This window comes from Prinia subflava, chromosome 2 (assembly GCF_021018805.1).
Source record: "Prinia subflava isolate CZ2003 ecotype Zambia chromosome 2, Cam_Psub_1.2, whole genome shotgun sequence".
NCBI lineage: Eukaryota > Metazoa > Chordata > Aves > Passeriformes > Cisticolidae > Prinia > Prinia subflava.
In genome coordinates, this window is record NC_086248.1 from 80,488,215 (window position 1) to 80,515,589 (window position 27,375).

Sequence of the window (27,375 nt, forward strand, 5' to 3'; positions counted from 1 at the left end):
AACCAACCAAATAGCCCTAAGCAAGAAATCCTGTCAGAGATAAAGCGTGTTCCTCTTGTGCAGGAGTGGAAGTGTTTTGCTGCGAATGAAGCAGACGTCAGCGAGCACCCGTTCTTTGTTTGCTGATTCACGCCGTGCAGTTTGGATACAAAAGCAGCATCTCGCATGCTAAATCTTACACGCACGGCCGAAAATACGATGGTCCACAGAAAAGTTTCCTAAAAAAAAGAGCAAGTGCTTAATGCATAGATTTCTATAGGCGTTTAGAGAAAGAAAGGAGCGACATTGTTACAGTGTACTTTGTTAGAGTGAGCAATGTGCACTGTACTGTATCTTCTTCAGAATTCAAAGCATTTGGTTTAGAATTCAAGATGTTGCAACCCTCAAGAAAGAGGGGAGGGTAAACTGGAAATGTTAACACTGTAAGTGCTTTGTATGAGCTTTTTGCAGGCTTGTAAGGATTTTTACTGTAGAAAAGAAGAGCTAATGTTTAGCTGTTTGTCTTCAGAACAAAATTCAAAAGCCAGCATTTTTTTATGGCTATAGCTTGGAGCTTTGTTACCAATATGTAGAGCTCTGTGTGGCCAACATTTCTACTGACTTTAATGGCTTGTAAAAAGAGTTTCTGTGATTGTCTGTAAAAAACGTGTCAGTTTCTCAAACTGCAGCTTGAGACATATCTTGAAGTTCCAAAGTGAGTGTGACATTGTGAATTTACCTTTGAGGTTTGTATTAAGAGATTTAATTACCAGATTAAGATGCAAGAAATACATTCTATTCTGAATGCGTATGTTTTATTTTTTTTTCTGTGTTTTAGGAAATTATTAAAACCTTGATAAAAGACTGAACATTTTGCTGTATAAGAGTTAGCATTCGTAATTAAAAGAAAATGTGGCTTTGGATATTCTTAGCAGAGTAGTGTGTTTTGTTGATTTAAAACTTGATTCCTACTTGTACAGTTAAACCTAATATACCTTTATATCAGGTTTTCCAATGACTGTGTGTTGACTTGCGTGTAAAGCTGGAGTGATAAGAAACTGGTATGATGGAGAATCAACAAGTGCTTTGTTCCTGTGAAATTTCTAACTTCAGCCTTGAGGACTTTTAGCAACTTTGCACTGGTAACAAGTATGGAGAAGCCTGAGATTAAGTTATAGACAGTATTTTTTTTTTCTTCTTTTTGTTGGGCCATACATGCTCATTCTTGCTTTATTTAAAGGAGCTTAAGACTTTATGCTAACAGTCGGATATTTCAGGTAAGGGGTTTGGGTATAACTTTTTTTTTTTTAAAATTAGTATCCTATAGTGATATACTTTTCTATAGAAACTTTTCTACCTTTAATTGTGATTTGTTTTGTGCACAGATGTCATTGTACATACATCTCATTGCCCATTTCTTGCCAAAGCTAAAAATTAATTCCTTATTCAGCAGTAGAGAACTAGAATTTCCTTTTAACATATGGGGTACAAATGCTGATAGGCAACCTAATCAAATTATTTAAAAAGCTTGCCTGGTGTCAGTAGGAAAGACTTCTTTTTTTCTCCTTTTTCAAATTAGCCTTTTATAATTAAAGCTAAGGCAAGGCCTGTCCCTTAGGAAGCGCACAGCTATCAAATTGGATATGGGCTGGGATTTATCTCACACAGTACAGATCAGAAATTTTCAGTTTGACCAAAGGAAATATTACCTGCAAACAAATCTTCAGTTAGCATGCTTCTAGATTAAATATTTGCCTCCAGTGACACTTGGCATTGAAACTGCTATTTATAAACAGGGGAAAAAACGAACTCCAACATCCCAGTATTTTTAAGCTTGATTGCTTTCAGACTCTTGATTTGTATGTACTTGCCTTTAACGTTAAGGCTAGCAGAGTTTGCTTGGGGTTTTTTCCCAGTGGGGATTGGCCAGTTGCTGGAGACATCGATGGCAAAGGTGGGGCTGTGTCAGTGGCTCTGCGGGGTTTCTCCGGGGCTGACACTGCCTTTGCCTTGGGCTTGGTGCCTCTGGCCAGGGACTGTCACTGTGCTGTGGAGGGCACCTTGACTGGCAGTGGCTTTGCCACCTGCCTCGCTGGCAGGCAGTGACAGTGGCTGGCACATGCTGCTGTTCCTGCTGCCTTGCTTCCCTGCACAGGTGCTGGTGTAAAAGTATTTTATCTGAGTTAGTGTCTGACATAAGGGACTGTGCTGTAAGTATTTGGGTATTACAGGAGCCTTTTTCTTTCTAGTGCATGCAGTGCTATGTGTACACAACATAAAATTGCAAATACAGTAAAGGTTGGGAGGGGTTTTCATCTCACACTATTTAGAAAGCCAATAACTTGCCTCAATAGGAGTCTAATTTCTTTAACTTCATAGTTACCTTTTACAACTGTAGTATCATTTTTGGGTAGCATTTTTTCTGTCTTGCCAGTTCAGATCTCTAGCTGGCTCCTAACAGTTCTAGGAACGTGTATTAGTCATCAGAAGGGGGTTGAGGAGATAATAGTAACTTGTGCAGGGTAATGGTTAGCGTTCTTTAGCAGTAACAGAAAGTAATTGCAAGTTGAAGTAACTGCAAGCCACACTTGGAAATTGCTGAAGTATCGAAATTGGTGAAATGTCAGAGGTGGAGTTGACGCAGCAAACTTGTCATTAAAGGTCAGCTAGAAAGGCTCAGACTGCAAACAGTTGCTTGGCACCAAGTCTTTGCTCTCAAATTTTGAGTAATGCCGTAATTAAAAAAGTATCTTTATGAACCCTGCATCACACCCTTGCTTCACACAGAAGTTCAGCACGAAAGAGGTGGCATTGGAAACTTCCCTCTTGCAGCAGGCTTCTTCAACCTGATCCTTTGGTATGGAGCCAGAACAGCTTTGAGAGCAGAACTGGCAAAGAAATACAGAAAAAGTGCTGGACATGCAGCTCCTGCCCTGTGAGCAGGGAAGAAGGAATAACCAGACATGACAGCCATTAGTCACAGTTCTTTATTGCGTGATGAGAAGATGCCCTTATGCATCGTAAAAACAGGATTTAGGTGACATGTCTTCTTGCTTTGCTCTTCTCTTCCAGTTTGACCAAGGGAAATCTCTACCTCTCTTCTTGTTCTTTGTATGTTCTAAAAATGCATGAATTTGTTGGGGTTTGCCCTTGTTTGCCTGTGAAGCTCTTCAGACGCATTTAAAACCATGGTAATACCCATGGTCTAATTTCTGATACCTGTGAAATGCATCAAAGGGAGCGTTCACTTCCATGAGAACCTGGTTTGAGTTGGCCCTTCAGGTTTTTGCATGACTTGACTTGGTAAATGAATGCCACAATGTCTTGAGCATTAAGGTATTTTTTTGAGGTTGTTTTTCTTAGATGGTGCAGCTCTGATTTTTTCCCCTCTAAGTGTCACCCTGGATGGTTTGCACTGATGGTGTGCAGTTGCTGTGCCGGGATTACGTTGCGTGCGTGGCGGCAGAGCGGCCCTGAGAGCTGTTGGGCAGGGGTTTGGCAGAAGCTGGCCAGCGAGCTGATCCAACTGAAAACTAACTGAGGGTGGAAAAAGTTTTCTCTTAGGTAGCCACCAAAAATTATGTCCTGCAGCAGACACTGGGGCAGAAAAAACCAGCATGATCCTCCAAGGAAAATCACCCCTTTTAGCAGCAGCCCACAGTTTGGCTGGATTAAGAACAAATGAAACCACACCCAAGACAGTAGTACTACAGACTGAATCAATACTAAAATTAGAACAATTTGTTGCTTTGACTTTTGATTTGATCTCAGTGTAAAGAAAAAACTCGGTGTCTCCCAGTGCTTCTGCTTGCTTTCAACTTCAGATTCTGGAATAATTATTTAGGAACAACATTGAACAAAAGAAAACATCTAATGGCTTTCACTGAAGAAATTCTCTAATTGCCCATTCTATGCATTTTTGCAATCAAGGAAACCTTTAGGCATGTAATGAAATGAAAAGCTGCAGAGAAGGAGGAAAAAAGGAGGAAGGAGGAAAAATTTTTGAGGAAAAACCTTTTTTTCTTTACAGTGTGCAGTTCAAACTTTTAAAAATATCACTCTGTCTGTACTATAAATAATACTAACTGGACATTTTGTTCAGTGGGGGCAGAGCTGTGCTCCTGGCTGTGCTGTGGCAGGGTCCCTTGTCCTCTCCACCTTTCTGGGAGGTCTTCCCCAGCTCCCCAGGTGTAGATGTTGCGTGTCACGGGGCGCTCTGCCATGAGAACTTTGTCCTGTGCCGCTTGCAGGCTGCAAGAATGGTCACACCTAGTCAGAGCGTGGGCTTGCACGGGAGCTGCAGAGGGCTAAGTGAAGGCGGAAACTTGGAGCGTGTTGACACAGAGGGTTAGTAAATGTGGATTAGTAGGTTAAACAAGCTGGCATTCAGTCTTGAGTAAGAGCAGTGTGCTTGAGTAGTTACTACATGGAAGCTGTGATGCTGTTAACTCTCTCTTGGGCTCGCTTCCTGCTGGTTTATGTGGCCGTATCCCAGGTTGCAGCCCAAAAAATGTATTTTGTTAAAAACAAAATAGAAGTTTCAAATAAGATTATTGAAAAGGTTAGAAGATGATGAAAAGTTATAAAATAATTTTGTTTCTGTTGATGTTATTCTGTTGTGGTGGGAAGAATATTTTTCATGCATGAAGGATCCTGCTATTTTGGTTGGCAGTATTAAGAAGAAATATTATCCTCCTGGATGGTTCTTTTATATATATAAATAGCTGAATTAGCATAGCTAATGCTTAGTAAGTGTATGTGGAATTAATCAGTCCTAAAACATAAGCATTAGTGGAATAAACTAGATAATTCAGTTGTTTAAGTTAATAGCTGCTTTCAGAGTAACTATTATCTTTTGGGCTTTAGATTGTTCCCTCTACAGTTATCAAACAAATACAAATCTCCAGGGTTTAAAAAAGAAGAATGAAACTGAATTACAAACACTGGAGATGTACAATATGTAGCTTTTTCTAGAGTACTTTTCACTTTGCTTTGGAGTATAGTAGTAAAAAATCTGTAAATTTTATTTCTGTGGGTTCAGGCAGGCCTAACCGGGCATTGCTATGAAAAGCTGGAGGTGTTAACCAGAGAAGAGCTTTGGCATAGTTCTGCAAGGGACCAGCAGCTCATGTGGCAGTGCTGGGTTGAATGGTAATTCAGAGGCTCTCTGGTTGTGTTAGTGTTCGTGTACTTCTGCAGAAAAACGTTCCTGCTTTTTTTTGAGATTGTGTCCTTTAGCAAATAAGAATTTCTCTTTTGGAGGTGGCTTTCATTGTTATCAGGTCCTGATTAATTAATGCCTTAATTTTGAGGAAGAAAGAAGAAAATGAGAAAAAATGCAACTTGTAATTTGTGACACTGCTGTTAACTTAGTCCCAACCATATTCAAGCCTTGTGTTCCTGTCAAATATTTGTAGCTCTTGTAGTGTTTATACTACGTATTGGGCATATCCAGGATCAGTCACTATTGCTGTTTGCAGGGCTGCATTTTTTTACCTAAAAACTGCTGCTTTGTAGCAAACAGTGGGAAAAGAAACCTGAAGATTTTTTATGCTTCAGAGACCCCATCTGTAGGAAGATCAGCTAGGTCATCTGTTTATGATACAGAATGCGATGTACTTAAGTAATTTTGATAGATACAGCCCTTTTGAGTGGACAAAATTTGGCAAACATTCTACACAGAAGTGTGTTTCCCTATAGGATCCTTTGAGAAGAAAAAGTATCCCTACAGAAAGGCATTTTTCCTGTATAAGCAAATTCCATGCACACATGCATGTAACTTATCAACAGTGATTGTGATAGTTCCATTTTGTATAGGTCTTCTACATAAAATACCTTCAAGGTGAAATTTTAGAATTTCAATTTCTGCCTATGTCAATCAAAGTGTTCTGTTCAGTAATTGATTTTTCTCTGGGAAGTTGTAGCATCATGCAGCACTGTTTCCAAGTGTTTGTGCTTGCTTTGCTTTGTCTCCATTCTGAAATCTGCTCTGTGGTTTGGCCTAAATAAAGGTGAGACTTAATTCCTCCCTTTTCTGGGGAGTTTTCCGTTTTGGGTGTAATAATGCCAGGATTAGCAACTGAAATTGTAATTGAAACTGGCTTCATTTTTATATATTCATTTCTGCAGAAGCAACCTAACTGCAGCTTTATGAAATAGATTTGCAGTCACACACAGATGTCTGCCATGCTGTTCAAGAGTTCTTCCTTGTCATAAATTAAATCTGTTTCACAATTACCTCATTTGTTTATAGAGCATTTGTGAGAACTTGTTGATAGTGTCCTTGCTAAGGAGAGTGCAGCAACGCTTGGTGACAGATCTGCAGTCTGGATTGTCTAAAAGACTATCTTTGCAAAATAACAAATGTTAATATTAACATTTCTACAGCTCTTGAGAAGCAGTGTGTTGCAGGACAGCCAGTCTCCTGTCAGGCAGCAGCCACAGCAGCAGGAAAGGTGAGAGCAATGCTTTCCACCCACACCTTGTTTACAGCTTTTACTTCACCAGGGCTGTTTAACTGCTAACATAACAAAATGAAAAGAGCTTAACTGAAGAACCAGTCAGTTTAGTTGTATTTTTACTCACCCCCCCTTTTTGAGGGTGGCTGTTGACTTTCACCAGTATAGACACTTATTGCTCTCTGGCCTTTGGTGTTTTCTCTGACAGACAATGTGCAGATATTCCATTTATTTCTCAGTAGTTCCTCCTGTGTAGTAACCAAACTGGAGATTGTGACTAACATGTGATGAGTAGTTGCAGATACCACCTTCCAGGTTGGCTGTGTGGGAACCATGTGCTTTATGCTTGAAATCAAGCAGATAGCTTAGCTGTATCTACAGTATGACTAGTCTTTATGCACATGGGTTAGTTCTTTTCTCTGCAAAAAAACCCCAACCAAACCAAGCTGCTGTGGATTTGGTTCCACCTGCTGTAAACAGGAGCTGTTGTAGAGATGTTCCTCTAATACCAAAGCTGCAAGCAGTTGCAGAAGCTATGGAAGCCTCTTGGTGAAGGTAAATAAAAGCAGGATTTTGACTACTGCTTTGCAAGTGGATCGAGTTTGTGATTAGAGAGCTTTGGTCTCCTATTTCTAAGAAACAGTGGCCTTTTAAAAATATCAAAACCAAACCTTGTGTCTGTTCTTGCTTACAAGACACAGGAGAGTTTGAGTGGCTGTGAGATGGTATCCCCTGTAGCAGTGAGGGTAGCATTTGTATGGCAGAGCTGGGATAAGGAGTGCCTTCTGCAGGAGATGCTGCCCAGTGGGATGGACAAAGCATGATGGCCTTGCAAGCACAACTGGCTGCTCCGGCCTTGCTATGGAGAGCTGTGGGTGGATGGTCACGAGAGAAAAACTAACACTGGAATGAATACTCCCACCAGAAGGCTTGTCTCTTAGAGGCTGTTTTTTTCAAGGGAGGGAATGGATTTTCGTCCTTAGGTTTTGGATAAGAAGACATAAAGAAGGACAATAACTCTTCAAGGTCTCTTTAACTTGTTGGAGTGGAAGTTCAAAGTTGACGTTTTACTGAATCGGCTCTGGTATGAAGAGGTAATGAAGCAGTGGCCACATAGGGCTGTGAGTAAGTGGAAGGAGTTCCTATACCTGAAATACCAGAAAGCTAAGATAAGGCAGGGAGTTGGTGGGTCTATTTCAAAACAGGTTTTCCCTTTATCTGAAATTGCCATGTCCCGTGACTTGGCGGGATAAGAGCCCTGAAATAGCGCTGTGTACACCAGTGCTGGTGCCTCCCCCTGCTCTGGTGTAAGCACATTCTGCTGAGCACAAAATGCTCAGATCCTGCTTTTTCCAGCAGTGCTGAAAGGGAAGGCTTTCCCTGCAGGGTAGATGAGCGTTTTGGGAGAAGGAGGTCCACATTTCTTTGGGAAAGGAAATTATTACTACAGGCCAGGATTCTGTTTTTCTTGATGGAGTTTTGCATAGTGGCACTTACGATAGATTGGCTTAGAATAGCACAGAATGAGATCAAAGAAGTGGTTTGTGCAGTGGTGTTTTTGATGTTACAAATGAGGTATTTATGAGTCCTGGGGGAAAGAAATGCACAGCTCAATGAAGCAGCCAGTACAAAAACTTTCAGAAATGTTCCAACACCTTTACTTACAGGGATAATGTGTAACGTGATTTCTAGATAACAGAACCTAGAGATTATTCATTTGTGTGCCAGGATTTGAGATGAGTAGAATTTTGTAAGTAAACATTGCATGGCACAAAATAAAATGTATCCATAAAAGAAGAGGTTATTTTGCTTTGCTTGATGTTATCTCACTTAATGATTTCAGTGCTTTTCTGTTTCGCTGCTGAAATAGTATTCTAGAATTGATAAGAATATAGCAATCTTAGAGCCACTTCTTTCCTCTGGGGCAAAAATGTACTTGTTCAAAGCATACCACAAACAAAAACCCGGTTAAGTTAGTTGCCCAAATAAGCAATAAATATTTAAGATATTGGAAGATTTCCATAAGTGCCAGATTGAATGTTGGTACAACAGAATTCAAATGCTTTGCAGTAGAGATGCACTGCCAGTAATGGGGAATGTTGGACTTTGTCTGCATTGTTGCAATCTAAAGATTGAATATTTCACAAACTTGGATTTTATTCATGTGTTACTAGAAAAGTATATGTGTTACTAGAAAAGTATATCTTTTGGAAGTACATTTTGGAAATACAGCTTGGATAATCAGAGGTAAGCTGTATGAAGTAATTCAGAATTAAATTATGAAAAAAAAATTCTAAATTTGTGAACACTTCTTTGAGCACGAATTAGCATCATCACTCTGGCAAGAGCAGTTAAAAAATAAGTGGTCCTGGATGGAGGGAGGGGTGCAGAGAGAAATGGAGAATCTGAGATTACCGTGAGTGCTCTTTTTTCTTTCTCTTCTTCCCTCCTCCCCCCCCTTTCCATTTACAAGCCTCCAGAGCAACTTCCTGGCCTGCCATATAACTGCTGGTACCTGTCTGTGCAAATGAGTTTGCACAGTACTCCAGGAAAGGCAGTGTTTCAGATGGTTCCGTGTTTCTCCGTGAACTCTGTGCGTTCACTGGACTCTGTGATGTTTTGGATAGCAGTACTTTGTCTGAGCCTGACTGTGGTTATCATCGTTCACTGTGTGTTGAGCAGATCAGTGACAATTAATGCTGCCATCTTGTTGTAGATTTGTGTATTAAAGACATAAGGGTAAAGAGGAGAGTTCTAAGGGGCGAGTCAGACTGAACTTCTAAGTCAGAATTAGGGTTGTCCTTCAAGACTATATTGAAATCATATAGGTAGAAAGATGCAACTTTTAATGACTTGGTCTCTTCCAAGTTAGAACTCTGGAAAGGTGAATCTTCCCATAAAAGCAGTTGGTTGGTATTTTGAGTTTCCTTTATTTTTTTTGCGTGTCTCCCTTACTTTTATGGGAAGGCGCTTAACCTTGCTTCTTGAAAAATTACATGCCTTTAAACACTGACCTTACTGCAGCACTTAAGGTAGTTCAGTGTTAGCCCACAAGTGTTAATTAACCTTTAGGCAGTGTGGGATGATGAATTTAATTTCATTTAACAGATGAAGAGTGAAGTTAAAAAGAGATTAAGGTCAAAAGCATTGGCTAATTACCTAATTTTCTAATTAAGCAGTCACCTAATTTGAAACTAGAAAGGCTTGATTGTCAAAGTGCATAGGAAGGACTTCCCTGTACATGTCAAAAGCCCGATTGCATCTGGTGGGTGTACCTGTGAGAGCTGAGCACTTGCCACACTGATGTCTGGTGTTTTGGCTTAGGCACAGCATGCAGGCGCTCTGCAGTGAGGCTGTGGGAGTGCAGGAGGGATGCTTTCCTACCCTCAGTGTCCTGTCGTGGCCACCCTGGAGCCCCAGGCAGCGGCTGGCTTTGTGTGTCCTGCAGAGCTAAAGCCTGTTGTTGTAGGGTGGCTGGGGTGCCATCTGCTTTTGGTGCAGAGAGGTGAGTGGTGGCTGAGCCCTCGGTGAAGAGGAAGACTTCAGGAATGTGGTCCCTCTTCAGCACATGAAAAGTTGTTTTCTTAGAAAATTTTAGCTAGATCAGTTTGGGCATTAGGGAGGATGGGGGTTAACTGACATAATTCCATGCTCACTTAGTTTGTTACTTTTAAATTAGCATTTTAGCATGGAAATGTTCTAACACTTCTAGCACAATATGAAATATTTCCAGTGAAGGAATACTAATCTATGTGTGTGGAGTGTTAACACATGGGGCTTACAGTAGAGCAGTTTATTGCAGCTGTCTCTGGTTGCTGTGTGAATTTCCAAGCCTCTGTGTTAGAAAAGATGTCCCCTGCCCCTCTCCTTACTGTGACATGAAAATAGAGTGGCACCAATTATTGATGAGAGCTTTGGGTGGTTGGGATACCTGCTGAGCCATTTATGTGAGGGATCCCAAGTAGGTGCCCACAGCCACCATGAATTCCGTGTCTGGAGTGTAGAGGTCTCTGATTGGTAGTAGAAATAGTATTTTCGAAGGGGAAGGGCTTGTCTTGCAGGTTGAAGGCCAAGTGTTGAAGAGCAATATCAAGAACAATATCAGGAGCCAAGCAATGCTAGGGGAAGAAAAGTCCTTTGAAACCACAAGGCTTTTTAAGCAGTGGGTGGGGAAAAACCTGTGAATGGTCTTAGTCTTGAGATGCATCTCAGTGGAGGTGGAGCTGATAGGAAGTATGCAGTTGGGGAAGGGTATGAGGGAGTGCCTGCATAATTATCTGCCTCTTCAGGTAATCAAATGGATACCAGTGTCAAATATGAGAAGTGTCTGTAAGTGTTTGTTCTGTTTTTGCAGTCTGCCTATCAAAGGTAGTATCAGCAATTATGAAACATAAAATTTTTGTGCCCAATAAGTTATACAGTTACTGGAAACTTAGGCAAGTAGAACAGTCATGTTGGTCAAATATGGTATGAGTGGGGCTGTGCCCTGTGAATCTCATGCTGACGTATTTCTAGATTATCTGTATTAAACATGAGTGTTTACAGCAGTAGATACACAAGCTTATTATGAAAATATTTTTATTTTATGTAATTGGTGGTTATTATCAAGTTATTTTTGTCATCATGTTTTTGTGTCATCTTTTAGTCTTTCTCCTTCCTTTGCTTTTTCATGTCAGGAAAATAAAAATATATGAAAACCTATGTGCACAAATCTGTCTAGCATATACAAATAGAGCTGCTAATTGTTAGGCATGAATTGGTAAATCACCTTACATGTCAGAACAGCCCTTTCAAATAAAGTTGCTTGAAAACATGGGTCATGTTCTTTATAATGTAATGATGCAGGCTCACAGACATGAACATGCTTCAAGCTCTTCATAAAGCAGTCCACAATATTGAAGGCCAGTAGCAACTGTTGCGCTGCAGAAAAGGCTTCAGCAAAATCATCTCATTGATCATCTACAGACAAATAAAATACTGCTTGCTGTGAACTTGTGATCAAAAAGGTTTGAGAAATGGCTAGTGTAGAGTAATAAATCCATTTTTTATTATTAGCTACTTATTTTATATTAGCTACTTGTAGGGAGTAAAATTAGATGGGTCTATGAAACTTTAAAAAATCTCATGCACTGGGCAAGGAGGACAGTCTAGTTGATGTGATGGTCCTTGTACAGCATCAGTCCTGAGCAAATGAGTGATGTGTGACAACTCTTCACAAACCTGAAGAAATATCTTTGAAGGAGACAAATTTAATGTTTTGCTAGTATATGAAATGTTAGTATGTCTGCAGTCAGTGACTTACCTGTACCTGTCTCAGAACATCTGCATTATTATTCTAAAAAGAAAATAAATAAAGAACTTACACTTTTGTCACCACTAATAAGTGTGAGATCAAGCAGTGCATTGGTTTTAATTTGGTGTAGAAAAACTGGAAGATTAGGGAAAATAATGAAAAACTACCAAGGAAGCCAAAGATGTGTGAGGTAATTGGGAGAGTTAAAGGCCAGAGTCTTGCACTTGTAGGAAGGGAGAGCTTGGGGAGAACTTCCTACTCCACTTCCATGCCATAAGCTTTAGGTTCTAGGATAATACAGTATCATGTGGGTTGTGGGAGAGCCCTTTGAATTCCCTGTGTTCAAGTTATGTGCTTTAATTCCCATTCTTGTATTCTTTCCACAGTTCACATCCTTTACATAACTAATTTGTGCATGTGCTGGCATTTGGAGGAGATACTGTGAGCAAGAGTATGGAGTCTTAATTCTACTTTTTTTGTTGTTGTTGTTGTTGAGAATTATGAATTACACATATGGAACATAATTCTTCATCTTTGCACCTTTTGTAAGCTACTCTTAAGACAGGTGATGTGCAGAAAACTGCAGAGGGCTTTCTTTCTCATAACATGTAGGAAAAAATAAATTTGTCAGGTATCTCTCTGGAAATATAAGCCTGATCAAGAGTCAAAATTTTCAGTGCTCTTTAGAACAAAAATTGGAAGTTATACAAATACATACTTTCCTTCACACAGGAGTGCATCATGGTCTTCATGAGAAAAGGTTCTTTGGGGACAGTTATCTCCCGAAATTGTCAGCCAGATCTCTATATTAGTCCCAGTAATTTCTGCTCCTTTTCCCTAATAAAAGACTCTTACCACTCTGGGCAAAATATAGAAAATTCTGTGGGTGCCTTAACAGCCAAGGGTTTAAAATTACCTGTGGTTTATGTGGCTTTATTGGATAAAATATAGGATTTTCCACCCTGTAGTTTAAATTTCCAAGTGCTGGAGTTTGTAGAATTTGTTTTTCTGAAATGCTGCTTACGTCTAAAAGGCATTCCTTACATAGCTGGGAGGAATTGACTCAGAGGGGTGATAATAGATGCTCTGGATTTGTTGAGGGGGCCTAGAACAGATGGTTCAGTAGTAAGGTGTTTTTTTCAAATGTAGCCAGTTCAACATTCTCCTAGGCAGTAAATGATGAAGGCTGATGCTTTTCAAATGCTGGTACCCTCACATACCTGCTAGATGACATATGAGGAGTGATAAATGGCTTGGAAGGTTTGTTAAGTACTATCACTATGTCCTGGAGACTCCTTTTGGAGTTCCTGGCCCAGGTCTAAGGGGCAGTCTGAATTGCTGCCTTGTTTGATCTGCTGGGACTGGTTTGATGTGGCTGTGAGGAGTCTCACACAGAGTAGTAACCTGTCTGTTCAGTGCTGTTCATTGACTTTGAGAAATGAAGCCTCATTTTTAGGGTCACCCTTGTGTCTCAGGAGTACTGAGTACAAGCATCCCATGTATCTCTCTTCTCACTCCAAAAGCAAGGGAAGAATTGATGTTTTCCTGGCTAAAATTAAAAATCAAGCTGATGAACTGTGAAAAATAACAGAACATTTTGTCTTGAAAGTTATAGTTCTGTATGATTAGACTTAGCATGTTTTTACAGTCATTTGAGTGCCAGTACTCGTATCTCAAACCAGTTTTTAAGACTGAAATACCTTAGATTCACATCTATGTGGATGTCTCCTCACTACTACCAGTGGGCACTGTAGATGGTGCTTTTTTTCCACACTGGATTTTGTTCCCAGTGTGTCCCTTAAATGAATAGGTCATCAATAGCTTAGAAAACACGACCAACACATCGTGATGTTGGGATACAATAAGAGTAACCAGCTAAGTAAAAAAGTGTTTTTAAAATGAATCGAATGAATAGTTGACTGCACTTTCAAATTACTTGCTCTGTTTGCTTAACTGGTTTCCCTCTTTAAATAAATTTCCCTCTGGTTTAATAAAAGAAAAGCAGTTTATAGAAGGCCTGGATAGATGCATGTCTATGTCAGCACAAGGGAAAGGACAGATGTTTAGGAGTGGGAGAAGAGGAAGGGAGGAGATGGAAATTTGCTTCCCATTGACTGACTTTGTTCTTGCATAAGAGCTGTTTCCTCTCTGAAGGGGGAGGGCATGTCCTTGAAGGGAGGTTTGGTTTTTTTCTTGTTTTGTTTGAACTTCTTTTGAAGTAGTTCTTTAGATTATAAAATATGTTTTAAATGGAAGAAGAAATCTGGAAGAGATTTTGAAAACTTCTGTGAAGAAAAGAAGTAATTGTGCAGATTTGTCAGAACCATCTCATGGATTCCAACTTTGTTTACTTTTAGGGCATCTTCTTTTAAGATAATCCCTGTTGAGTTACTTTTTGAGACATTGCCAAGAAGGGCATGTTGGAATTCAGTTGAATATTTGCCGTAATGGGTGAGATATTTGGGCTGGGAATTATTAATTTTAATTCTCTAGTAGTTGCCAGGGTAATAATATATGGTTGTCATCACTTGAAACAGATGCCACTTCTGTACAGTGGTAAAGAGCAATGAAATGTCTTCCAAGTGTGCTACTGTACTCTTTGATCAACCAAATTAGTCATGATTTCCCGGTGATATCCTTGCCCTGCCGCTTCTTTCAGTCGCTGTGTCTCCTGTGCCCTCTCTGCAGTGCAAAGCAGCCACTGGTGGTTTGGAACCTCCTGTTGTACAACAGGGCACGTTCCTTTGCCTGTTTGAAATCAGCCGAGTGGCTCAGCCTTCTTGGCCGTCCCTCATGCCCCATTTCCGCAGCTGTGCCCTCTGGCAAGCTGCTGGGTTGAGAGGGTCCTTCTGCCTCTCTGTGCTGTGCCAGGCCCGAGCCTCCACAGCACAGCTCACAGAGGAGAGCATTGGCCAACCCCTCTGCCTCTCATCAGGTGTGCTGAGGAGGGCAAAGCATTGCAGCTCACCCTTACAGGGCAGGAAGATTTGCTCTCCTGTTGATCTTTGAAGTTCTGATTAGTGACGTAACTGTGCCTTTGGGAGCTGCAGCAGCCAGCTAATGTATTCCGATTTTGGGGTGCTGGGGTTCAACAGCAACAGTCTGGTCAATGTTTGTAGTTCATGAGAAATAAAGATGTCTAGAGACGTGCAGAGCATTTGCTTCTGTGCTCATCAGAGAGACTGATCAGCTGTGGAACCTTTCCTGGTTTGGTAATTACTCTTGTTTGGACTCTACACAGGAAGCACAGTAATATTTGGCTTCTAAAAGGATGATTTGACATAGCTACTTACTCCTTTTACAAGTGTTTTATAGTGATCTGCTGTATATTTATGCAGCCTTGGAATGTATCCATGATTTATCCATTAGAATGGATAATTTCTATTAATTGAAGACTTTAGCCAACAAAAAAAGAAAATAAGTAAGTTGGATGATTTCCCCCTTTTTTTCCCCTCCTCTTTTTTTAAGGTAATGTCAAACTACTTCTGTTTGGAATGCTACTCAGTGTAAGAGAAGCTACAAAGTTTATAATACTTTGAAAGTAATTGTTTTCTGGAGTGTTCATTCTGACTGGTCCACTGCATCTGTTTAAAGGCTAATATTTGCAGGATAGTAGAAATATGAATTATATGGTATTTTAAGTCCATCAGCTTTCCTGAAGTAAAATCTTTTTTTTATGGGTTAAGGTACATTTACCTCGGCTGTTTTTTGTATGCTGCATAGGTACATATGCATGTAGGAACTTCTCCCAGCTCCTTGAAACAGATGGGGGTTTATGTTTTGAAGCTGAGGGTTTTAATAAAATAATCTTACACAGTCCTTCCCAACCAGGGGTAGGTGTCACAGGTCTGGGTTTGCAAAGTCCTGCTGAGAGAGCATTGGGTGTGCTGGGCTGTGGAGTCATTAAAATCAATTTTCTGCATATAGGGAGGTACAGTTGTGGATGGTGTTATTAAAGATGTTTTTGTTGAATCCTAATCCTTGTCTCTGGATCTCGATTTGATCGTGCACCTAATTAATTAAAATTCCCCTGCAGTTCTTTTCATCAGCCAGAATGAATATAGAACTAACCATGAAATGTACACTTCTGCTTTTGCTTTACCCAAATAGTGAATTAAAACAATATGCAAAACTGTCATCTAGGGGCTGTTTTGTTATTGTAACCTTAACTGTTCCTTTCAGTTCAGTGATAATTATGGATATATTTCATTGCTAAAGGGTTTTTAGGGGTTTTTTTACTAATTCATTATCAGAATCTCGTTTATGTTGTAAAAGCATTAATTATGACGGTTTATTTTGGTTAGTTCAATTCTTGGACCTTCGGTAGTGAGTATCATGTTTTAACTGAGTGGAAGTTGGCATTAAACTCCCTAATCTCTTTGACAGTAAATTCACTGGAGGAATTTGGCTCAGTATTTTTTTTATTTACATGTATTTTGAAAGTGCCCCTATGCAAGTATTTCAAAGATTAGGGGTTTTTTTAGGGAAAATCAGAGTATTAGGATTGTGGCTTATATTAACTTTTTTTTTCTTGATATGTCCTCCTAAGATTAGTGAAGACTGAAGTTTGGATTGAATAGAATCACAGTAATAATACCAGCTACCTTTACACTTAAATTTGCTGTAGTTATTTTGAAAAATATGAACTATAGTTCACTATAAGTGAATTATATAATATGGGTGAATTTTTGTAAAGCTGTATTAGAAGTTCCTTACTGAGTTTTTAGGAAGCCTTAAGCAGGACGGGTAAGGAATTCAGTACCTTGTGATTGAGTAACACATTCTTTTATGGATTTTTTTTTTAAGTGATTGGCCTATGATTTATTAGAACAGCCAAATACAAAAATCTGTTATGTGTTATTTTGGCTTGGCAGAAATAATGCAAAGAACAGTCAAAGGCAAAGAGTAAGCAGAAGCTGTAATTTCCTTTTTACCACTGAAGAATAGATTTGGCTGGGTTAGGCCTTCAATGCTAATCTATCTCTGTGTGGCCAAACAGATTTTTGGAACCTTTTTGTAGTTCATTTATTTTCTCTACGCTTCAGGCCAAATGTTATAAGGTTGTATGTTTTTTGGCACATCCAGCGTGGTGATGTGAAAAAAGTTAAAGAGAAGGAATTGAAATTGAGAACCCTGATCTAGACCATTTAAATTGAGATTGCCACTTGATGCAATTAGGTCATTGTTAACAGTATTTGTATGTTCAACTGTGGACTTTTTTTAACCTTGAAACTTTCTTTAATATTGAGGGTCATAGTTAAAATTCTTCAACAATTCCACAAGAATATATTGCAGAATTTTGCCACAGCTGTATACCTTTTTGGGATCATTCAGTTGGATGTTTAAATAAAGTTAATTTCAGTTTTCCTTCTACTTAACCATATTTTTCACAGGAAGCACATTCCCTCTTGTGATTTTAAAAGGACCATGCTCCTTAAGCCTTATCTTAGCTAACGATTAGTAATGATGTCTGTCTTGAAGCATTAATTTGATGTTTGGGCTAATATCCATTCTTTATTTGTTTGTTAGAATGTTTTCAGTATTTCAAAATGGTGGGACAGATGTACTCATGTTGTACACATGCCTCTTTCTTTGCCTTTTAATTCAGAACAAAGCATTTCAATGCCCCTTTCTGCTCTGCTTTGCCTCTGTACAGATGACAGCATCTCGGCTGCGAGCACCTCTGACGTCCAGGACCGTCTTTCAGCCCTGGAGCTGAGAGTGCAGCAACAAGAAGATGAAATCACTGTGCTAAAAGCAGCCTTGGCTGATGTGCTAAGGCGTCTCGCTATCTCTGAAGACCATGTAGCTTCTGTGAGAAAATCAGCACCAAGTAAAGGTAAGCCCAAATTTGGTAAACCCTTTCTAGAGTGAGACTGTGTTATCATGTGGGAATGTTCTCCATTGGTCACTTGTTTTTCCCTTTTCTGTCTCTTTTGGGAAGGCCAATCTATTTTGAGCTGGAGGAGTTAGATTTATAATAGTGGCTTAAATATATACAGCCAACAGATATCTGAAATAAGCTTATTAATTTTGCTGTTTGATAATATTTTTATGTTCTTGATACCCCTGAAAAATTTTCCTTACTTCTTGCTAAAAGGTTCTATGGTTTAATTTCAATGGTGAAATGTTAACCTGCCACTGGAGGTTCTGGGGCTTATTTTTTTGAGTCTCAGCTTTGACTTTGCCTGTAAATTACTCAACTGAAAGAGCATGTTAGAGATTACTTTTTCTCTTGCTCCTAAATTATAACCAAAAGAAAAACCAAAATACGTTGCCACCAAATAAGAAGGCTTTCTGAATTTAGTTAACTTTTGTTCCACTACAGAGAGAACTCACCACCACTAGATCTCATCACCAAGAAATGCCTATGTAGCAGCAATGTCTCTTTTGGTTAGTCACTAGTAACTTTTATATTGCAGCACTGAAATGTGTAGGATTGTTTAAAAGTAAAGAAATTAGGTACTTTTTGCACAAATTTTTATATACTTCCCGCCTTCCCCCGTGGGCATTTCATTTTGTGTTCTGGAAAAGTATTTGAATTGAGTTTTGAACTTGCTCCAACTTAGACGTCTGTTTGAAGAGAATTATGGCTGTGTCTGTTTCTGGCATATATCAGGTCCCTGATTACACAAAAGATTAGGTCATATTTCAAATAAATTACAGTTTTAATTCGCCATAATTGCATGTAAACACATCAAACGACGCAGCACAGAGATCTCTGGGATCAATCCCTGTGTGAGTCTTGTAGTGCACCTATTACACCAATGCCAGTGTAACACTGAACTGGTACAATGTAGCCTATGCTTGTTTGGGTGACTGCTTCTATAGGCTGAAAATGCTGATAGTTTGAATTATTTTAGATCTGACAGAGGGATCAAATTCCTTATTGAAGTGTTTTTGCAGTCTCTCTGCCAGATGGAAGGAAGTCATGATGCTTAATTGGCTTGGGCTCTGAATCCTGCCATTCTCTCTTGCTTGCCAAATGGTAGACTGTTGTCATCCCTGCTTATAAATGCAGCTTTTATCTACCCAATTTACATGTCCGGCCTCATCAAGATTGAAGCTTCTTTTTCGAACTCTTTTTAAATATAGCTTTAGCAGCTATTTTGACTAAATCACTCTGTTGTCCATTATGAGAAAAAGAAAATGTCCTAGTGAAAAACTGGGCAAAACGTGTGCACCATAGTGCCTTATTCTTCCTATTTAAATGCAGAGGAGCTGGGACGTGCACAAACACGGCTAAAACCCTCTGCCTTAGAGCTGTCTAACACCCAGCACACTTTGTGTACAGGCAGGGCAAACTTCCTGTGTTCTGCAAAATGCCTTGGGGCTATCTCCTTTCTGAAGGTCCTGGGACCATACTGAATTCTCTAGGTCCATTTGTTTGGTGAAAAATAAACTAATTATCTGGGGGAGGCAGAGCTGAGGGAGGGTGGAATGTCTAAATATCTTCATTTTGGTCATATTATATCTCTACAAATGAATGGCAACAGCATGGAACTGTGAAGAAAGAGATGGGAACAGGGGCACATGTCTACATGATATGTATGATCTAATTCACTGAACTTAAATGAATTATGACTAATTGGCACTGTATTTAATTGGTGATGTATATGTTCCCATTGTGTTCAGTTACCCGGTACCACCAGACAACACATTAACTTCACTGTTAATCATGAAATCATCTGTACATAGAATTCACAGAAGAAAATGTTTGCATACAGAGACTGGAATTTTAAGAGACTAAAATTAGACTTGAAGAGTAAACTTGGGATTAAAACAAGTTCATACATCGCTTTTTGCAATACCCTAGGTTCTACTTTTGATTTCTTTATTTTAAATTCTGTCAATGGCCAAAAAACTATTGAAATGTCTTAGCAGAGATAAATGTGTTATTTTTTTTCAATAATAGGATTAGAAGATAATCTGAATCGCCATACAAAAATAATAGTCAAAGAAGTAATTGTTAGGTTTTCTTTGTTAGGATTATGCATGCATATAACAGACTATTACTAGTCAAGTCATGATTGCTGCAAAGCTAGTTGTATTCCTCCAAAACTCATTTTGGTGTTTGTGATCCTGTCAAGAATCTGGATTTCTGCATTGCAATAATTGCACTTTCATATAAAATATTATAGGTAAATTTTCTTTAAAAAATGCTGAGGCTTTCAATCACAGAAGTATTTTTCTCTGCAGCAGTCCTTAAATATATACTGACATAAATAATGAATAAAGAGAATAGGTGTGTATATATACTTCTGAATACATGGGGAGAGATGTGTTTAAACTGATATATGGCAACACAGTGAGATAAATACTTTTAAAATAAACTGGACTTAACAAGAATAATAGTACCAGAAAAAGCCATCCTGAATCTTTCCATCAAACAAAGGAGCTTTAATACAAGGTGATAACTAATCTAGTTTGAAGGGTGGCTTTTCTACTTGTTGCTGAAATGAGTTTTCTGAAAACTCTACATTTTTTTTCTTGTTGCCACCTCAGCAGTGTCTTTGAAAAGAGATTTTTCATAGGCTAAAAATAAGTTTTGTGAGCAGACAGTGAATCACACTGAAAGGAACAAATCTATCCTGATTGCTTTTTCACTGATTTTTCTTATTCTGAAGGTGATAGCTTGACCTAGTGAAAAAAAGTGATCTTTTCATCCTTTGTCTAGTTTGTCTGCATGGCACATCTGGTGATCTAATTCTGCTCTTAATTTCCTTTATTTTAGATTGACAGATTGAAACAGTAGCTGAAGATAAAATTTTTGCATTATCCTTTAAATCTTTGTTTTTCTTTTTCCGCCTACATTTCTGTCACATGCTTATTTTGAGCTTAGTCCAGTCTCCAGTGAAAAAATTCACATGGTCGAGGTAGATTTATGTGTCTAACTCGTGGGCTCTCAGTCAGGAAGTTGCTACCTATGATCTTTTTTGTAAAGCTGTCTCAGAAGCAAATGGCTCTTCATACAGGGATTTGTGAACTGTAGACGATAAGATAAAGGGCAAGATTTTTCAGGCTCCTTAGTGTCTCCTAGTAAAGCATGAAGTGGAGATACTGTATAAGGAAAATACCTCTAGCAGGGATTGCAACAGGATTAGCACTTGTCTGTATTTCACAGTGAAAAGCAGGCTGGGAGTGTTTGCATGTAACTTCCCAATGCAAAGTTATTCTAAATAGAGCAAATATTTTCAGTAAAAAAAGACTGTGATAATGCTTCTCCATCTCTGCACACAGCTAAGAATAACTGCACAAAGGAGAAATTACCAGGTCCAAAGATAGTGTTGAGGATTAGGAATGTGAAAGGGCTTGGTAAGGGATCCTGTCCCCAGCAGCTACGGGGCTTGTAGGGATCATAGTGTGATTTTATGGGTTTAATCTCTTTTCTTTCTCTCTTTCTTTTCTTTCTAAATAGATGGCTTGGTAAGAGGAATTTCTTTGGTGGGAAATTATTTGCATTTGGCAGCTCTGCACTCTTGTTGCCACATGCCTCTGCTGTTGATGCATGATTGATGCTGTTAGCATTCACAAAAAGTTCCAAAATCAAGGATTACCTGGACGCTGAAGGAAAGGAAAGCATAAAGCAGTCTGGTACTTACAGCTGCCAGCAATATAGATTGGCTCACAGCTGGTACCTGGTAAACCTATTAAAATCTTCCAGGGTGTCAAAGTGTATCAGGAGAATTCATCCCTCAGGCTCTGGGTGTGCAGGCAAGTTTGTGGCACACACTTTGGCACCAGTGAAATATCTCAGACTAATCATTTCACTGGAGTATTAGCCTGCGCCTGAAAAGTCTGATGTCTGCCTGTAGAGAAACAAACAGTTCATGTCCTTTTTCTGGACTCAGAAATAATGAGGAGACTTGACAAAGGTTAAACCTTTGGAGGAAAATTTCCTATTGCTTGGACAAGAATTAATATTAAATAACTCATATGCAAATTCAACTCACGAACTGAAATTGGAATGGTGGATGGCAGTTTGCTGAGGGAGTTTTCCCATGACAATAAAGAGTGGCAAACTGAGAGGCATTTTATTTTACTTAAAGCAGTGATCTTGGGGACCTGCAAAAGCAGGTATGTACTGGAAATGCAGTGGGTAGGGGTTTTTTTTAACTTATTTTTTTCTTTCCTTTTGTTCAGTGGGCTTTTATAAGAGGAGCCCATTGAGTTTTCCTTCTTTTCCTGCTCCCTTCTCTTGTATGAAATAACATGTCTCATCAAATTCTATCTCACTGCACTCATGTAAGCAAAGTACTTCAGATGTAATTTTTACCTTATCTTGACAATGGTTTCAGTTCACTAACATTAGGTCATTTTGTTTTATATTAACAAAAATTGACTTCAGGTCTTCAGCAAACTTCATTAATGGAAGCATGACAGATTCGAGTTTGGTTTTTTTTCTATTCTTTACACTATTCAAAAAGCAGAGTTCAAATAACTGAGAATGTGTTTATGTTGTCTAATCAGTAAATGTTAAAGAAACAGAAAATTGAAGTGTAAATAGGAAAATGCTTATGGTAGTGGTAGGATAGAGATTTTTATCCACAGTATTAAAACTAACCTGGCAAGCTTGTATGTGGGTCATTTTACTCATGGGAAAAGTCCTATTGAAGTCTGCAGGCTGCATGCTCACATAACAAATAATGATACTCTTGAGGTCTTAATGCATTTCCCAGGTACTGGTTTTAATGCCATCTGTTCTTTCTTCATGTCTTCCCATTTTTTCCTATCTTCTGCTCTGACTTACTGATTTTTTTTTCCCTTCTGTTACATTTACTGCTCTTAATGTCCTTCTTATATTTTCCTTTATTTAAAGATTTTGGATCTAGAGGGCATTACTGAACTGAGGGTCACTAGCCAGCTAAACCAAGTTTAGGATGGAGAAGTGAAAAACAAAGTCCACAGTTTGTTTTTTTAAGTTCTGCAACCTAATAATCTTCTTTTACAGGGGTATTTTTGGTTGTGGTGATAAGTATCCTTATTCTTTTTCCATATGTTTCTTACAGTTTTGGGTATGTTTTGTGCATCTGTGTACTTCTTTTAGAACAGCATGAGCAAATTTTCTTGAGTGGTATTCTGCTGTTCTCCATGGTGCTTCTCAAACTAATAATTGTAATGTCCAAAGAGTTTGGTGTTGTCACTAACTTTTTCAAATTAAAATTTATTTGTAACACTTGAGTAACTTTTTCATCACTTGTTCGCCAGAGTATACCAAATTGTTTCAAATTACCATAGTTAAAATTTTATGTCTTCTGCCTAGAATTAGCCCATTTGGCAGTTGGTTGAACATGTAGATGGTGCCTCTGGGAAAGTATAACAAAATCAGATAGAGGGGAGAAGGAAAAGGCCTGTGTGATTTGAATAAGCAATTGGCCAGACAAGTCTTCAGTTTCCTGTAGCATGTTTTAAAATGCCTGCCCAGAGAACAGAGACACGGCTCCCCTAACACCTGAAAAATTTGCTTTATATCCCTATGAGGATCATTTAAAGTTAGAAATATATGGGTTAAGTCACTATTTATAAAAATCTTGTAGGAAATCTAAAAATAGACATTTAATTACTCTTAACATCTAAGTTAGTTTATTTGCCTAGTAGGAGGGATGCCCTTGGAACTCGAATTGTTTATGTATTAGCCATACAGTTTCAAACTGTTGCTTATTAACATGCCTCTATTTGGATAGTTCTTTTTTTTTTTAAATAGGAAATGACAAATAATATATGTTTAATAGCTGTCTGTTGAAATTTGTGAAATTTGGCTTCCATTAAAAATATTAAAAGAATGTTTATTTTTTCAGCTAGTTGTAATTACTATAAGAATAATAACGTTTTTTGAAACTTAGTTGTCTTAAAAATTGATTATTGAACAAGAAGCATAAACCATAGGTAGTGAACTGAACTATTTATCCTGATTTGTTTTGTTCATTATTTGAGACCTAGTGTCTCACCCTGATCTGTCTCTGTGTGATAGAAGAAGAGGACACTTTTTCAACTTAAGAAGTTTTATTCAAAACTTGACTCCTAGTATGTACATTAAGTATTTGAATAAAACAGAATGCGGAAGAAAATATTTCCCTACCCTTCCGAATACAGTACTCTCTTTGAAAAGAGTTTTGGTGCTCCCAGGCTGTTTCTTTGCCACCATCTTCTGTGGGCTGAGGGACTTGACATCCTTTGAAAGTCTGGAAGTCGAGCCATGACTAGAGTTAACTGCTTTTATACAATTCATCATAACACCTTGAACTCAGTCTAAGATTTGTCACAATTTCTGTTGATTTTGATGTTGTTCTATTAGGAAGGAAGGGCAGATAAAATCTTGTATTCTGCTATACTTATAATTATTTCTGTCTGTTTTTCCACATCTCACTCTGTGGGCTGTCTGGCGAGTTACACACACTGTACACTTGTTTAGTAAGAGTACTAAATTGGTCTTCTGTCCTTCAAGGCAGAAAATCCTGTGGCATGTAATATATTTATAATCTAGAAGTCTGTGTTGCATTTTGCTGAAAGTCAAGTAGTTGTTGAAGGATTTGGATATTGTATGCCTTAATGGGAAAAAAAGAGAAAAATCTACCTTTAAAAAATCAACTTTTTAATTTCTGTAAGGTGTAATTTCTTGAGCTGTTTCTTTTAAATCCACTTGAATTAAGTGCCCAGAGAAGTGACTTTAATGTAGCTGCAGCTACTAATTTTAAATTGAAATTACCTGAAGAAAATAAACAAGTGTTTGGTTTTTCCTTGTAAGAAAGGCAGTTTACCTGTCAGAATATTGGCAAATAGAAAGATATTGAGGAAATTGCTTCAGTACATATATTTGATAACAGAATAAATTACATTTTAATGTAAAATATTCTAAGTTTTGGGTTTGGGAAGAAAAGTGAATTACTAATAGATTCTCAGCTCTAGCACCTTTGTAAGTGTGTTTGGAGGGAAAAGCTATCATGTTATCACAGGACACACATTTTCAACATTTTCAAATTTACCAGTCTCTGTAACATTTTTCCCCCAGCTAGCTAATCAAGACTGATAAAGAATTGGAAATACATTTTTGGTTTATTGTAGTCTGGTTTTTCTGATCCTACTTATCTTTCATTCACACGTTTGTATACTTGACAGATGTTAACAAAATGTTTCTTTTGAACTCTACAGATACTCTTCTATGACAATTATCAGAACCGAGATGGATCCGTTCCATAAAAGACATTTTTACCACTTTGATCTCTGACAATTTGGCTTTAATCCTGGTCACCATACACTGCCTTTCATTCTGCGTTCAGTTTGTCTGGCTTTTGTTCCAAACTAGCCGATAAAGCTAAGTGCTATTCAGTCTGAAATATTTCAGACTGTTTATCTAGCAGGTGGTGTGTGACATGATATTGGCAGAGATGTGCAGCCCAGTGCTGAAAGAACTCTTGTTTTAGTGTATTGATCTGGAATTTGTGTTCTGCTGTGCTGCCTCATTATTTCCAGGTCTCTGAAGCAAAAGCACTTGACTACTATGAAGGACTATCTCTGTAGTGAAGAAGGTTATCATGTCGTTAAGTTTTGACATCTTTTGAATGCAGAGGTGCCCTGACCAAAAGTCATTAAGAGAGACGTGTGGTTTGGACTGGTGGGTCAGCTTCCTTGGACTTCTGACCCAGCTGGGAAGATCCTGCTGGTGTGTCTGTCTATAGCCAGGCTTCTCTGTGCACAGGGATGTGCACAGGACTTAAACTCACCTTTCCTTTTCATGGTTTAAAATATAATATATATTTTCTTGACATATAATTGCAGGTGATGAATTGATTTTTTTTTTTCTTCCCTTTAAAAGTAGATATTCCAAAGTCACTTTTGACTATCTAATTAACATGCAGTATATAGAGAATTTGGAAGGGGTCTCGTATTAAGGCTGTTGAGTGTGGGGTTTGGGGACTTTTGTTTGTTGCAAGGGGTTTTTTGCTGCTTTTTTTTTGCGTTTTTACGTTTTATGTGTGCACTTGAGTGGGGCACACTGACCAAGATTTTGTTCTGGAGCGTAAGAAAGCCTTATATATTTTTGACACTTGAAAACAGAATTGTCAGTGCAGTTTTTAATCTGGGTTGTGTTTAATTGATAGTCATTTTGCAATAATAATTTTTACTTCAATTTAAAAATCCTAATCTCAAATGTGATTTTATATGTCATTTGTTGACATGAGGAAGTACTTTGCCGATTTACCATCAATACCCACAATACTGGAAAACAATCCTAAAGCTGCTGTCTGAATCCCTTTTTTTATTGTTATTGTTTTCATCGTTGCACGGAGCAGTCATGAGTATACGCTGATACAGAGTTTTATTTGTAATCAGTTTTGTCCCTGGACATAAGCAGGAACTAACACTTTCCATACCTAGTTGGGGGAATTATTCTAGATGTAGTCAGTAAAGAAAATAGCAGTGTGCTCCCATCTTTGTAAGTTCCTGTGCTGCATCTGTAGCACTGTTGTCCTTTACACATCCCGCTGAATCCCTTACCCACCGTGCTGGGAATTACTGCTGTTACGTCTCCTGATTCACCTTTCTGGAAAGCCATGCTCGATCTGGCTGGGGAGACATTAATCTATTACAACGAGCAGACAGAAATGTCAAGGTCATATACAGTTCAAGAGTGAATCACAGGCCTTGATATTATGCATCTCCACAAAGAGGATGGCTTACTTTGTCACTGAAAATAAAAAAAGCTAATTTATAGGCTTCTATAGTAAATGTGCTTTCTAAGCTCATGCGCTTTTGTTCTTGCATCTGAGTTACATGAGGTAAAAACAATCTCTTGCGCTTCAGAGGTTTTGTGCAGTATATTAAAACAAGTTCTAAAACAAATTTTGTATTACAAATGTTAGGTTGCAAATAAAACAGTCTCTAAAAAGTACTGGTTGGAAGGAATCACACCAAATTGATTTATACAGAATTTAGGAAGAACAATGACCTTGGAAGTGTTTTTGGATTTTAAGTGTGTCTTTACTTTCTTCAGATTTCTTTTATTCTCATTTCTGCCTGGGATATTCCACATGTTCCTTTTGGCTTTCCTGATCTGAGTTTCAGATGTGATTACATGCTTCTTGGTGCATTTGCAGCAGTGTGTGGTTTGTGTAGGCCAGCCCATTTCTGCATTCATCCAAATAGTTCTGACATCTACTATTCCCTTGATGGGTATCTCTTGTAGATAATGTGGTAATTTAAAATAAGAATAAATTTGCCTCTCAACCTGCTTGAAAGAGCTGTGCTGTGACACATGGCTGGAAGTGTTCACATGAGGCATCTGTGTAGTTTGTTCTCTGTGCACAGAGCTACCAGTTTTCCCTAGCTGCTGTTTTACTCCTCAGTTTTATCTTCAATGTGTGGCCTCATGCCTTATCTATCTCACACTATTCAAAGCCTGCCACGAACACAGATCTGTTATTTTTCTGTCAGTCGTGTCCTGAAGTCAGAGTGACTGGCCACCTCAACCCCATGAGATACCGTAGAAATCTGCTGTCTGTGAATGGGCATGTGGCACAGAGGGGCTCAAAAGTGACCACTGTTTTTGGATGCTTAATATGAGATTAGCCTGGGGATCTTTCTCAGGACATGTTATACTTCAGAAGGGAAAAGTACAAGTCTAGCACTTTAAAGGAGGAAGGGGAA

At 38.6% G+C, this 27,375-nt stretch overlaps 1 protein-coding gene across 3 annotated transcripts in view; it reads left to right on the forward strand.

Annotated features, from left to right (window-relative positions):
• EML4 (EMAP like 4) overlaps positions 1–27,375 on the forward strand; it is a 150,273-nt gene that overhangs the window by 63,458 nt on the left and 59,440 nt on the right. For all 3 annotated transcript variants that reach the window (XM_063390768.1, XM_063390770.1, XM_063390769.1), the window contains exon 2: positions 17,387–17,569. In XM_063390768.1, the coding sequence (XP_063246838.1) occupies positions 17,387–17,569 (183 nt within the window). The remainder of the gene's footprint in view (positions 1–17,386; positions 17,570–27,375) is intronic.